This window comes from Pyxicephalus adspersus, chromosome W, assembly GCF_032062135.1.
Source record: "Pyxicephalus adspersus chromosome W, UCB_Pads_2.0, whole genome shotgun sequence".
Classification (NCBI taxonomy): Eukaryota; Metazoa; Chordata; class Amphibia; order Anura; family Pyxicephalidae; genus Pyxicephalus; species Pyxicephalus adspersus.
In genome coordinates this window covers 3656584-3670635 of record NC_092870.1, presented here as the reverse complement: position 1 = coordinate 3670635, position 14052 = coordinate 3656584, and the positions used below count along the sequence as shown (strand labels likewise).

Sequence of the window (14052 nt, the reverse complement as noted above, 5' to 3'; positions counted from 1 at the left end):
GACAACTAATTCACAACCAGTTTGTACAGAAAGTGGAAGTGTGTTTGTATACAATAGTGCTAAGATCAGGCAGCACAGCACAATGACAACAAACCCATAACACAACTACAAATGTACAGAGGAGTTGTGTGGCAGCAAATCAATATGAGTGCAAATGCCAGAGTAATATATATCTACATAATACATTCAAAAAACAATATCTGGTTAATAGATAACTGAATATGTGAAAATGGGACAAATGCAAACAAGGGGGTTCAAGTAGTAGTTTGGAGTGGAAAGCATGCAGACATTTGTACTGAATATTAGTTTTAAAAAAAATGAAAAAACATTGCATAAGATTTGCTAAACAACAGAAACTGTCATTACAGACCAGGCACAAAAACATTGCAGCAAAAGATGAAACTAACAATAATGAGGATTACAAAGTCACATCAATGCATAACATTCAAGCACTTGATGACACCCCCCCCCCCGCAAACCAGTCCAGTTAAATAATATTAATGAAAATGCATATGTATTTATATGCATTTAATTGTATTTTGACATATATACACAAGTGAAATCACTAAATGTTTTTTTAAACCACCTTTGGCAATAATCCTTTTTTCAATTATTTCATTTCTATCAAGCCAAACTACAATGATATTTTAATTAGATCACAAATGCTTGGTGACAAATTGTTACAATTCATACTATTGTGTGACATATTATGAACTGTTAACTAGTATATAAGTATGAAAACAGTGCAACAAATGTAACAATAAATAATTAATTTTGTTAATGAGTACAATGTAACCTAAAAAAGTAACACCTTACCCAAAAGAAGTTGAAGTATTAAACATTCTAATTGACCTGTAATGGACTGTAGATTTGCACAGAACAGAGAGCAGGTGCGCGTTAATTAATTGCTATGATCTCACCATTGAGCTTAACAGATCCTCCTTAATCGTGCAGCTAAAATCTAATCGCCTTAATTGGCAGATTCGCGACCCCTATTGCTCATTTATCAAGGCAGGAATCTGGCTGGCAAGTGAAGGCGCGTGTACTAGCACTCGGCTCTGGACCGTGGGAAACCGGCTCGTATGTTGGCGCGAACGTACGCACGTCCAGCGTACGCGCATTTGATTGATGAATCAGGGCCATTGTGTCATCCACTACTCCCAGTACTTCTTTGAACACTAACTTTATTCTTTCCCCGACACATGTGCATGTAATGCATGTAAACATGATGGGGTCAGATGTGTATTAGTGGACATGCCTGTTCATGTGATTACATTGTAGCATTTGATCCCATCCCAGCTTTATTTTTTTTATCAGATCTTTAAGCCCACTCCCTGAGCCAAGTAATGCTTACCTGCATAGCACTCCCTCGCTGCCTCTTCCTGTATTATACCCACTGCAATCTACAAGGACATGAACATTACTCCCTCCATCTTGTAGTTATGCACATCATGAAAGAAGGTTAAGTGCTTCCCAAATCCCTGTCACGGCTATGACAGAAAGGAGTGGTAAGGGAGCCACGTGACGGTAAGTATAACTTGTCATTCACCTTCACCTGTCAACTAGAATCTGTCTATACATTTTGGTTTGCATTTCATGATTGTCTTGATGAAAATCTAGCATTGCCTTTGCGGATCACAACTGACTGCAAACAACATTTTTAGTTTAACTGAAACATACATTTTGGCTAGTGTTGGGCTTAAAGTGGTGTGTTAAAAAAAAAAAAAATTGCAGCTTTTTAGGCATTGGTAAAGATCTCCGTGATTTAATAACCATACAGAAAATGTTCTGCAGATGTGTGGTGTCACGGCTGGAGACATGCGCAGGGTCTAAGCAGTAGCTTGGTCTTCTCCAGAGCCTCTAGAGGTGAGGATGTTGTGCGGCAAGATACTGCTAGGTTGCGGCCCCCGTGCCTGCCAACGAGCAGTGACCGAAGCGTAGTACAAAAGGGAAATCCGGTAGGGTAGTCGGACAAGCCAAAAGGTCAGGACTGGCAGGGAACAAGGATGGTCAGGAAACAGGCAAGAGGTCGGGATGGGCAACAAGCAGGAGTAGTCAGGAACGAGCCGGGGTTGGAACACGGAGAATTAGGAACAATAGAGATAAACAGTAACCTGTAAGCAGAGCCAAAGGAACTCCTTGTTCAGGCAACTTCCTGTTGCCAGGTCACTTCCTTAAGAAGGGGAGATGGGCATGGATCAAGTAAGCCCCAGATATCAATCGCACCAACAGAGGGAGTGCTGTTGCTGGGATGGTCTCAGGTGTTATTTAGATGTTGGCCAGCAGAGGGAGTGCGTCTGTGGAATACTCTGGTTCTCTGAGGCAAGGGAGCAGCTGACAGACAATCACCTGACTTGGAGCAGGAAGTAAACAGAATGTTGGATCCAGAGGCAGAGATGGTGCTGGCAGCAGGGGGCTGCAAGGAAGGTGAGCATGAAGGAGGCACAGGTGACCTGAACTTGTGGGAATCTGTGACATGTGGTCTGTCTTTTGACAGTTGTGTATTCATATTGTAGGTCTAGTTTACTTTTCATGGTGCTTTGAAGAAAGTATTTTTTTGGGAAGTAATGGAAGACACCGACAACTCTTCGAAAGTAGAAAGGGCATGGTTGATTACCATTTACATTGTTTAAAGCAACTATTTAGTTGGGGGAACGGTTCTCATATCAGAATCAATACTACGTTATAGTGGCTATTTGGTTGTTGTAATTTTTGAAAGCTGTCTTTTCAGAAACCATTTTCTAGTAAACAAATAGTTGTGAATAAGAATATTCGGGCATTGTATTAGAAGCAGCACTAAAGAGAAAATTGCTGTGACTGGTCAAATTTTGTGGAAAGAAATATCAATAAAATTATAATTAATTTAGATTTAAATTATGATGTCTGATAACTATACTCATGTTGGTCCTTTCAGAAACAAGACTCTTCAGATGGAGAAGATCAAGGCCAGACTGAAAGCTGAGTTTGAGTCATTGGAGTCTGAAGAGAGACATCTAAAAGAGTACAAACAAGAAATGGACCTTTTACTTCAGGAGAAGATGGCTCATGTAGAAGAGCTGAGGCTTATTCATGCTGACATTAATGTGGTATGTATTACAGTCCTTACTCCAAAAACAGCTGAAGTGTCAGTCTATATATGAGAGGTTTGGTCAGTACGGTACCTAGAATTCAGTGGCTTAGCTCTCAGCATGTTAGTTTAGATGACAGATACCTAGACAATGCACGCACCACCTAAAACTATACTACAAAACTGTTTGTGGACATAGCAAAACAGTCATATGTTTCTGAACAATTGTGCAATCTTATCAAGTAGGAAGCTATGCTTGCAGATGTTAAGGAAAAACAATATCTCTGTCCACGATGAGATGATCTGGAGCAGTGGTCCCCAACCTTTTGGCGCTCACAGACCACTGAATGCACAGACTCCGGACCGCGCCTGCGCAGGGAGCTGCGTGTCACTCAAAGGGGAAGAAACTTCCACCCCAGGGTGACGTAATGATGCCAGGGGCGATTGGGGACCCCTGATCTAGAGGGTTTATTTAGAATAAATGTTACAAAGTAAAAGATAAAGCAAAGCTCACGTGTGTAGACCCAATTGCACGATCAAAAGGTCTGACTACTAGCCCCGAGTGAGGATCATTTAAGCTGAAATTCTGAACAGATGCCAAGTGGGGCCCCAAAAAGATGTTTTTTTCTTGTTACATTACATCAGCATTGTAGAATCAACATCACGTTACATCCAAATTTACTATTTATCTCAACGGACAACACCAGCGCTGGATGATAGCCACCATCACAAACACAAATTCCAAGAATATCTAGAACAGACACTGGCAGTACCAGCGTCCCCTCAATCCAGTCTAAAAAGAGGACCAGTCATCCATTAGGTAAAGCATTGAATCAACCCAAATCAATAGAATATATACTAATTACTTTTCTTTATCAGTCCCTCATGTTGTTTATTTTTAAACATACATATTACCCACCCTACCGCTAAACCCGACCTTGGTTCGGGTTAAAAAAAAATTGCAATTATCGATAAACCCAAACTTTTCTCACTGTATGAAAATACAGTGAGAAAAGTTCGGGTTTATCGATCACTTACTTGGTCCCGCTGTGATCTTCCAGCGTCGTCCTCCAGCGTCGTCCTCCAGCGTCGATCTCCCTCTCCAGCGTCGGGTGCCTTCTCCGAGAAGAAGAAGCCGGCCGGCGGATAAGAAGAAGCCGGCCGGCGGCTTCTTCTTCTCCGTCCATAGCGTGTACGTGTCCCTCGGCGATGACGTTGGCGCGTGTGCGGGAAATTCAAATTCAAACTCATTCAAACACATTTTGTATTAGATTGAATACAAACTCCTGTATCCAATCCAATACAAAATAATATAAAATAAATACAAAGTATATAACTGGTAATTGTAACACTCATTTTGTATTGGATTGAATACAAAGTCCTGTATCCAATCCAATACAAAATATATTTATGTGGTTTTGTCTATAGGTATGTGACATTGGACTCTGTTTTAAAATTTACCACACTAGGGAGGTGTTTTAGAAAAATATATTACTATACAGTATACCAAATTATCGCATTTTCAGTATTTTTCATTTATTTATGTATTCTTGTTTAAGCTGATTTTTGTGTCTTTTATTTAATTTTATTAAAAGTATTTTTTTTTTTTTACATGATTGTGTGTTTCAAACATTTTTTATATTCATGATATCTACTAGAACCCCTGTTCGGACATATTTCTGTAACTTACAGGTCTACAATTTAAAAAAAAAAATTTCATGAAAAACAGTGTACCGCTTTTGGTACAGAAATCTAGACATCAGTGTAACGCCCAGGTGGTTAATAATAATCATTGAGTAAACCATTAACAATACAATTGTTAATCAACTGATTTGATTACAATTATAAAGAAAACATTTCACTATTGTAACTCAGGTACCCCTGTTTAAAGGGCTAGGGACAAGAATTACAGTGAGGCTGCTTTTACGAGCCCCGTGACGAAATACACTGTTCACAAATACCAAGATATCTGAAACCAAAATATAAAATAAGCAATGCAAGAATGAATTGGCTTTAGGAGTATCTAATTTTTAAGTTCGAAAGTATTTCTCTTTTTATCTAAAACTCAAATAATGAAGGAAAGGCTCATTCCTTCAGGGAATGGCAACTTTTCTTTTAAGCTGCGTACACACCTGCAATTTTTCTCGTTGGAAAGGATCTTTCACGATCCTTTCCAACGAGAAAAGACTGCACGATGCATGAACGATACCGATTATCGGGCGAGAAAAATTTGCCGTGTGTACGCAGCTTTACTCTTTCTTCTGGAATCACATACCCCAAAGTACAGTTCCCTCTGGTCAATTTAGGCAAACACTTGTAAGATTTATGCCCACAAACAAAATGTAATTTCTTAGGGGCAGGAAAAATTTAGTCTCTATGCTAGAAAATAAATGAACTATGTTTAGAAGAGTTTCTCTCTCCTTTGGGGACTCCTGTCCTGCCGATTATGCGTGTATTTTATACTGAGGTATAATTGATTTTATGACAGAGGCTGCAGGCCGGTGAAAATCTGAACACGGGCCGCAATTGGCCCCCGGGCCGGACTGTGGATATGCCTGGTATAAATGTTTGCTACCTTTCCTTCTGCCAACTTACAAGCTTCTGTGAGTGCCACCAATTCAGCAACCTGAGCTGAATACCGACTGGGAATTTGGTCCGCCTTCACCACAGCCTGTCCATGTAGAATTGCAGAGGCTGTGCGAGAGGTACTTTTTCATAGATGGGTCAAGGATTTATGATGATCAAAGGTCCATTTGGCATCAGCTGTACTGTAGGTTCAGCAGGGTTTAGAATGTTGCATCTGAGAAACACGAAATTGTGAGGAGCCAAAAGGGCTCCAAAATCACCAGCTGATTACCCAACACAATTTTGGCTACTTTTTCCACTGTCATTGCAGTAGCTGCCACAGCCCAGAGGCAAGAGGGCAGGGCTAACGCAAATGGATCCAAGTGTGCACTGTAGTAGCCGAGGGGCCTTTGTTTATCCCTGTGTTTCTGGGTCAATACAGCCAAGGAATGTCCCCTCGATTCATGACAATACAGAGACCGGGCGGGTTGTGTACAGAGACAGGACACGCCTACCGCCCTGAGCCTGTAGTCTGTACGGAAAACATGGTCCGCGGCTCTGACCAGTGTGCCCCCCCCCCCCCAATGGGGTCCTTCAGCTGACCACGCTGGGGGGTGCACCAGCCAGAGCCACGGCCCACCTCTCAGACGGTCGGAGGTTGGGGACCCCAGATTTAGAGGGTTTATTTAGGATAAACGTTACAAAGTAAAAGATTGAGCGAGAGCAAAGCACACGTGTGGAGACCCAATGGTGCGATCAGAAGGTCTGACTACAGCCCTGAGTGAGGACCATTTTTAAGCTGAAATTCTGAACAAATGCCAAGTGGGGCCCCAAAAAGATATATTGTAGAATCGACATGACAATACATCCAAATTTACTACAACTAAACATGAAAACATAATTCTTACAATTATCTCAACTGACTCCACAAGGCTGGATGATAAAAGCCACCATCACAAACACAAATTCCTAGAATATCTATAACAGACACTGGCAGTACCAGTGTCTCCTCAATCCAGTCTAATAGGGGAACCAGTCATCCAATAGCTATAGCATAGAATCAACCCAAATCAATAGTAAAATCAATAGAATATATACTAATATATACATACCTAACCAAAAAATGTTGGCAAGTTTTTGATATTAATTTTCATGCCAGCACCATTTTGACTGGTACAGATCAGATCCAGAGGTACAAATTAGATCAAGCTGAATAAACCCATTGGGCCTGATTTATTAAAGCTCCTCAAGGCTGGGGAGGATACAAGGCTGGGGAGGATACACTTTCATCAGTGAAGCTGGTTGATTCCGCAAACCTGGAATGGATTTCTTCAAAGACATTTGCTAGCAAATGTTTTGAATCCTGGACCAGATCCATTCCAGATTTGCTAGATCACCCAGCTTCACTGATGAAAGTGTATCCTCTCCAGCTTGGAGAGCTTTAATAAATCAGGGCCATTAAATTTATTCTTTGTTATTAGACAGCTATTGTCAGTATAAATAAGCTATCTCGGTGATGGTATTCCTGCAAATGATTTTCAAAATTGGCAAACAAGTAGAAAGTACCAAGTCAACCAAGTTGAACCTAATGTGTATAGGTAACAACAGACTGAAACAGTGGACAAAAAGAATAGGCACATACCAGTGTTCTCCACAGAATTTTTTTTTCAGCTGGGTGGGGGAAAGCTGTAGCCAGGTGGTCAAAAATGGGGCGGGGCAAATTTAGTGTTCCCAGTAGTTTATGCCACAGATATCCAGTAACCCCTATTAGTGTCAGTGTTCTACCTACCTGTTAGTATGTCCAATTTTTCTATCCTATATATTATTCCCCAACTGTCCAGTGTCTAGTGTTCTAAGTTTTAGGAGTGTAATGCCTTGAAGTAGTGTAATAGTGTGATCAATGTGGTGTAACAAGTTAGGCTTAGTTCACATTAGCAGCAAAAAAACTGGGCCATATACTGTTCCCGAGTAGGCACCTGGGATTGAGCTAGCAGTATTTTAAGCAGCAGTGGTTCCTGGCGTGAATAAGGGGAAATGCAGCAAATGCAACCTTACTACCAGGGTGAATTCAGCCTAACTTCAGATGTGTCCCATGCTGGCTCAGCTTCCCTCTTTTTTTTTTCTGATCCCAACTGTAACGTCCAGCGCCGCCTTGCACTGCACATGCGTGAGATTGAGCACTTTTTTTTACATTATGAGAAAGCCTCTGAAGATGCATGTGCGGAAGGAGCAATCCACAGCTTCTTTGTAAATGTGAACTTTGTAAAAGTTTTTACCACTATGGCAGTAAAGACAGATTGGGAGAGATCCTTTCCCCAAAAAAAGGAAAAACAAAACAAAATTTTCCATTATATAAAATAGAAAATCACTCTTTTACATATTTTTCATGTTAAAAATGTGGTGATGCTTTAATAGCATCATGCATGTGATAGCAGATGAGGGTTAAGGTGCGTACACACTTCCAATTTTTATCGTTCAAAACGAACGACGAACGATCGATTGGGCAAAAAATCGTTCGTAAAAAAGTAACCAACGACGCCGACGAACGAGGAAAGTCGTTGGAAACGAGCTATACGATCGTTCGTAGATATCGTGCAGGATCGTTCGTCGTTCGTTTTCCAACGATAATAATTGGAAGTGTGTACGTAGCTTAAGACAACCAGTGACCTCCTCTCATCACTGCCCATATTCTTCTATAAAAAAACAAACAAAAAACCTGTGAAGTTTATCCGCAGTGTGTATTGTCATTGGCAGCGCAGTGTGATAGCTATGTGAGTGTAAAATCTGCTTGTCATAGTCTGCACCCTAACAACTCGCTGTAATCAAACCTTCAGATCTCTTAAATCCTTGGTTGTAATGACTTAAAATTTTTAGGGTACAAGGTACCCTCATAGCTACTAGTGACCAATTTCTTTAAAGAATTTTAAGAAATAGGGTTCACAAGTTTAAAACTTGGGAAAATTGAACATTGGGGTTGCTGTTTCAAAAGAGTGTATGTCTTAGGAGCCCACAATTTAAAATGCAAACTGTGGACCTCCAGGACCACTTACATAACAAGCAAACAAGTAACAAGCATTGGGGTGGGGCCTCTCAATTTATACCTACCGGTACCTTTCACAGAACTTTAATTGTCATACTATGCTACCCTGTCTGCTTCTCTTCCTTGAACCCCAATTTCTCTAGAACAGAAAAATGCAGGGAAACAAAAATAAACGTGAAAGGTGAAGTGCTTGTGGCTAACACCCCCCAAACCTTTTCACCATGGCATCATTACAACAAAAAAAAATTCTGTCCATCAAAACGCACCTTGGGCAGAGTTTGTTCTAATGATGCCATGGTGTGGAAATTTTGGGGGATGGTATCCACAGATGTTCCCCACACGTTTGTGGTTTCTTACACCCCCCATTCCAGGGAAATTGGAGTTCAAGTGTTAGAAGTGGGCAGTAGTGTGTAACAGGGCAGCACATGTTGATGAGCTGAGTTTTTTATGTTCTAATGATGCTAAAGTAATGAAATTATAAGGGGTTTTCCAAAGGTGTCCCCCACTTGCACCTATATTCTACGTTTAATACACCCTGCCACTCTAAAGAAATTGGGGTTCAAAGAAGAGAAGCAGACAGGGGAGCGTAGTTTGACAGTTAAAGATTTGTGACAGGTGGGTTTACATTTAGGGGCCTCACCTCAATGCTCCTTGCTATGTAAGTGGCCCCAGGGGCCCCTCAGGTACATTTTCAATTTAGGACTCCTAGGTGCACATTTTTGAAACGGCAACCCCAATGTTGTATTTTTATAAGATTTTAATTTTGTGACCCCTATATCTTGAAACTCCCTAAAGCTAGGGGGCTGCTATTTTGGTTACTAGTGGCTATGAGAGTGCCCTGTGTACCCTGAAACTTTCAAGTCATTACAACATACGGTTTAGGAGATATGACGTTTTGTACATGGTGATTTCTGTCAGAATTGCTGCTGATACAATGTTATCTGCTTTTAAATTTCCCACTGGACACGCCTCCCCAGCATACTGACGCTTCACGCATCACATCGAGGATGCGATGCAGAAGCCGGCCAGGGATCGCTGAGGACGCCGCTGGATCGAGGGGCGCGCAGGTAGGAGTTTTCTTTTTCCTACCCCGAGTGTGATTTGGGGTTACTACTTTTTGCATGTAAAATTCACGCCGAGTCACACTAGGGAATACCGCCGGGGGGTTAAAAGTCATTCTGTCAGGCAGCTCAGCTCACTCCTACTATTTCACTTCTCCTCGGGTGCCAGCACAGCTCTATATTAGGTTAGGGATTAGCCAGAGTGCAGTTGTTTGAATTGTGCTGACTGAGAAAGACAAATTGAATGACTTCAGTTGCTTTTTTTTTTTTTAGTGAGGATAAACTGCTCTACAGTGCCTGCAGCTAGCTACAGGGATTATTTTTAAAGCATACCTAAACTAACCTTTTTTACTTTACATAAAAGGGTAGACAACCCTTCTAAATAAAGTAAAAATGTTTGTTTATGTATTTATTTATTATTTTAAGTGTAACGCCAAGTGTAAAGAAAAAAAAACAAAAAAAAGGGTGCAGCCCCGCCTGTTTAAGTCTTGATCGCTGAGGCGATCAAAACTTAGTGGGAGCGCAGAGCCTCCCGGGATACCTATGTCATGCATCCCGGAACGTTCTGGGTGCTTGGACATGCTCAGAAGGGGCATTTTTTCCCAGAAAGGGGAAAGAGATGCCGATCTTGCGCATGCGCAGTAAGATCGCCTTTTTTTTCCCTTCACAGCGTCTACGTTAGCCGTGACGTAGCAAGAAGATGAAAGAGAAGATAGAAGATCGCGGCGTCCAGCGCTTCCTCTGGGATAAAGCGGAATCCTAGGATGACGTGGGACCGAATCGTAAAAAGGACCAGCACCATTGAGGGATTAAAGGTAAGTGTGATTTTTTTTTTTGGTTTAGCTTTAAGTTTATTTACTGCCTATTAGAAATATATAGATAATGCAATATGTATTGCCTGTCCATAATAGCTACAGTCAGTCCTGTTAACTTTAGAGCAAACTTACTGGTCTTTTGATGTCATTTAAACTTTAATCAGTTGTCCATACCATGTTTAGTGCCGGAACATATCGCTCATTAATTGCTCTGTCAACAATTTCTCAAATCACTTTTGAGCATGAATGACTTCCAAAAAGTTGAATGACTTAGAAAGGGGTAGGGCAGAATTGTGATATGTAATAACAATTGTAGGTGGGTTGATAGAATAAAGGAACATTGCCAAGAGAGGGAGTCATGTCCAAGTAATTCTAGCAAATGATGTATGACTCATGGATCAATACTTGCCTGCTGCTGTAATATGTTTACTTAAGTCTGAATAATCATCCCATGAAAATCTGGCTTCTGTGTTTCCTGCAGAAACAACAGAAAACCATTTGATATTTCTAAGCTATTTGAAAATATTTTAATAGACTGTAACATACTGATTGGTGGAAGAAACAAATTTGGCAGTATTTATCACAGAAAATGTACTTTGCTTTGCTTTAAAGCAATCCTTGCATTTAAATGTATTGACTGCCTATTAAGCACAAAGTTGTATGACATTACATTTGTGTTTGGGAAATAAATGCACAATTGCAGCCATAGAGTTGTGGAGTTGTGATGACTTCATTTAAGTGTTTTGTATATGTATTTGCAGTCTTTTTTTTAATAAATTTCTGGGTCAGAAGACCTGACACTTCTATACATGTTATATGACCTGGGAATTGACCAAGCCACATTGCAGAAATACTTGTTATTTTATATTTCAATATTTTTATTGGGTTTTTGAACATATACATTGTTTACAATTAATTATTAAACAAAGAAAAAAGACAATGCAAAATAGGAAATATTATCACAAATACAACTTAACATATGTGGTTGGTCGATTTTGCTAAATAAAGCATTTTCTGGTGCAAACTCCAGTAAGATTATCTCAGATAAAGACTGCTGACCAATTGTTTTGGGCTTTCGGGCAAGACCACCAAATATATTCCATCGTTCCCTGTTCATTATATCCCCTAAAACATAATGGAGAAGCAGTTGGCTGATACCTTGCTATGCGGTCTTAAACTAGGTGGTACCTTATGGCCTTAAAATTGGACTTGATTATTGCAGGATTCAATGAGACCGTAGATATGTTTCAGTCTATTTGTCTTTTCTGCCCCCTACCCCTTATTGCTGCTGTTGTCTACCGCCCCCCTGTCCAGTCTCATAATTTTTGGACAACTTTGCCTCTTGGGTCCCACATATTCTTTCCCATGAACTGCCCACCCTCATCCCTGGCGACTTTAATATTGCAGTAGATATCCTCAACCATCCTTCCTCAGCCAAACTGCTCTCCATTACCTCCTCCTTGGACTCACACAGAACATCAACAGCCCTACACATATCGCTGGACACACTTTAGACCTGGTATTTTCAAAACTCTATTATTACCATTATTGTTACCATTATGCACCGGTACCACACTAGAACAATATGAGTTTTATAGTCCTGATGAATGATTGTTAGGGGTAAAGTATTGAGTTTTTAAAAAAAAAAAAAAAAGTAAAAAAAAATATTTAAAAATGAGCCTTAACAGAACAGGATATACAAATATAATAAAAAAAAAAACTTGCAACAAAAATGTTCTACTGGCCATCAAACAAAATAAAACACAAAGACTACAAAAGACAAACAGTACACAAAAGACTCAACTTCTGGTGTGTACACAGACTTCGAGGGACTTCTAGCTCTTTTGTGAGAAGACTTCACACCTGGAGGAAAAAGGGTTAACCAAAAACAAACATTCACAACTCATCACAAAAGGATGACCTCTGATAGTGTTTTAACATTTGATTTTTAGTGTAATTGTTTCGAAACAATTAATTATTGAGCTCATAATACCACATGGTTTTTGTTTACAAAAAGACAATTGAATCAGTTTACTAAGATTTGTCCAGTGCTGTGCTCCTACTGCAAATAACCTGTAAAAAAACACAAACATTAGCATATAAAACTTTCACAGCTTCCTTCAAAGGCCCTGAAAAAGAACACAAAGACATTAGCACACTCAGTCATGACAAACTTTTTTCTTTATCTTAGTTGTTCAGACCATATTGACACACTACAGCCTCCAATTTATTGGAGATACTCCCTGGTGACTCTAGCCCATTAAATTCACCAAGAATCTAGCACAGATGGTATTTGTCCTGAACAGTGAGTGTGCTGGCATTTTCTCTTGCAGCTCTGGGTGTATCTGCTGATGGAACCCCTCTGTGGGTATTCATCTCGGTGAGAGTGCAGGTATTAGCCGACTCTCGCTTGCTTTCTTGTGTACTAAGGGATAAAATGCATTTCTCCTTGGCCATAAACTGGGAATTTGCATCCGCCAATTTCATTTCTAGTGCCAAAACAAGTTCTTCCTTCTGAGACAATCTGAACTGTAATGCATCCACCAAGTTGCATTTAAGACTATAGTCTGCATTGCACTGTTCTACTTTCTGGTGTAGCTCACAGTTTTCCTTTCTTAAATCATTTACTTCAGCTCTTAGTTCACCCATCTCAGTGTCAGAGGTAGTTGCCATTTTTAGTAAACCTTCACCAAATTTATCAAAATGCTCTTTAAGCTCTTTTCTGTCCCTACTCCAGTACTCCCCCTGTTGCTCAGCTATGCCTTTGATCCTGAGCAATACTGCTATCTCATTGGCCAGTTTTTCCTTATTTACTTTCTTTGTCAGTTTATTATGTAGTTTACTATTATGTTCCTTACATTGGGATAGTAGTGTTTCAAACTGACTTTTAACAGGTTCATCTGCACATGTACGATAACTGGCAGAGGCATGCTTGTTAATATAAGTATATACAAATTCCATTTTACAAAGCTATATTCCACCCAAGAAACAATTCTTCCTACAAACAATAATACACACCCAATACACACACTCTGTCAATACCTATACACTCACACAAGTCTGAAGTCAAAGTCAGACTACCAACAGAAGGCTATTGTTCCTCTAAAAAAAATCTCAATTCTGTGCAATTGCATCAAAATGTAGACCTAAACTCACATTCCAAAATTCTACCAGTTTTCCCTACATAAACATACACTCAATCAAAATATTAAACATAAAACATATGCAAATGCAATGTAAACCAATCATCACATACCACTTCCTCTGTTTCTTCAATGTCCAAGATCCAGTCAGCTCTGCATCGCGATCCTTACAGCAGGTCTGGTTGGTCCTTCAACTAAGTTTGCTTAAACTTCTAGAAACATAACTCAGAGCAATTCTGTCCTGTGGGTTCTATGTGGATTTTAGTGTTCCACACGCTTTCTGGGGTGCCAAATGTAGAATGTGCTCTGTTTGGGGTGCCTTGGATTTAACGACGGACCAATAGATCTTACAAAGGGGAAA

General features: G+C 40.1%; 1 protein-coding gene across 5 annotated transcripts in view; it reads left to right on the top strand.

The window, feature by feature from the left end:
• The window catches only part of LOC140342835 (zinc finger C4H2 domain-containing protein-like), an 83693-nt gene that overhangs the window by 51245 nt on the left and 18396 nt on the right, over positions 1 to 14052 (top strand). For all 5 annotated transcript variants that reach the window (XM_072429201.1, XM_072429198.1, XM_072429197.1 and 2 more), the window contains one exon: positions 2915 to 3086. In XM_072429201.1, coding sequence (XP_072285302.1) covers positions 2931 to 3086 — 156 coding nt within the window. In that variant the 5' untranslated portion in view covers positions 2915 to 2930. The remainder of the gene's footprint in view (positions 1 to 2914; positions 3087 to 14052) is intronic.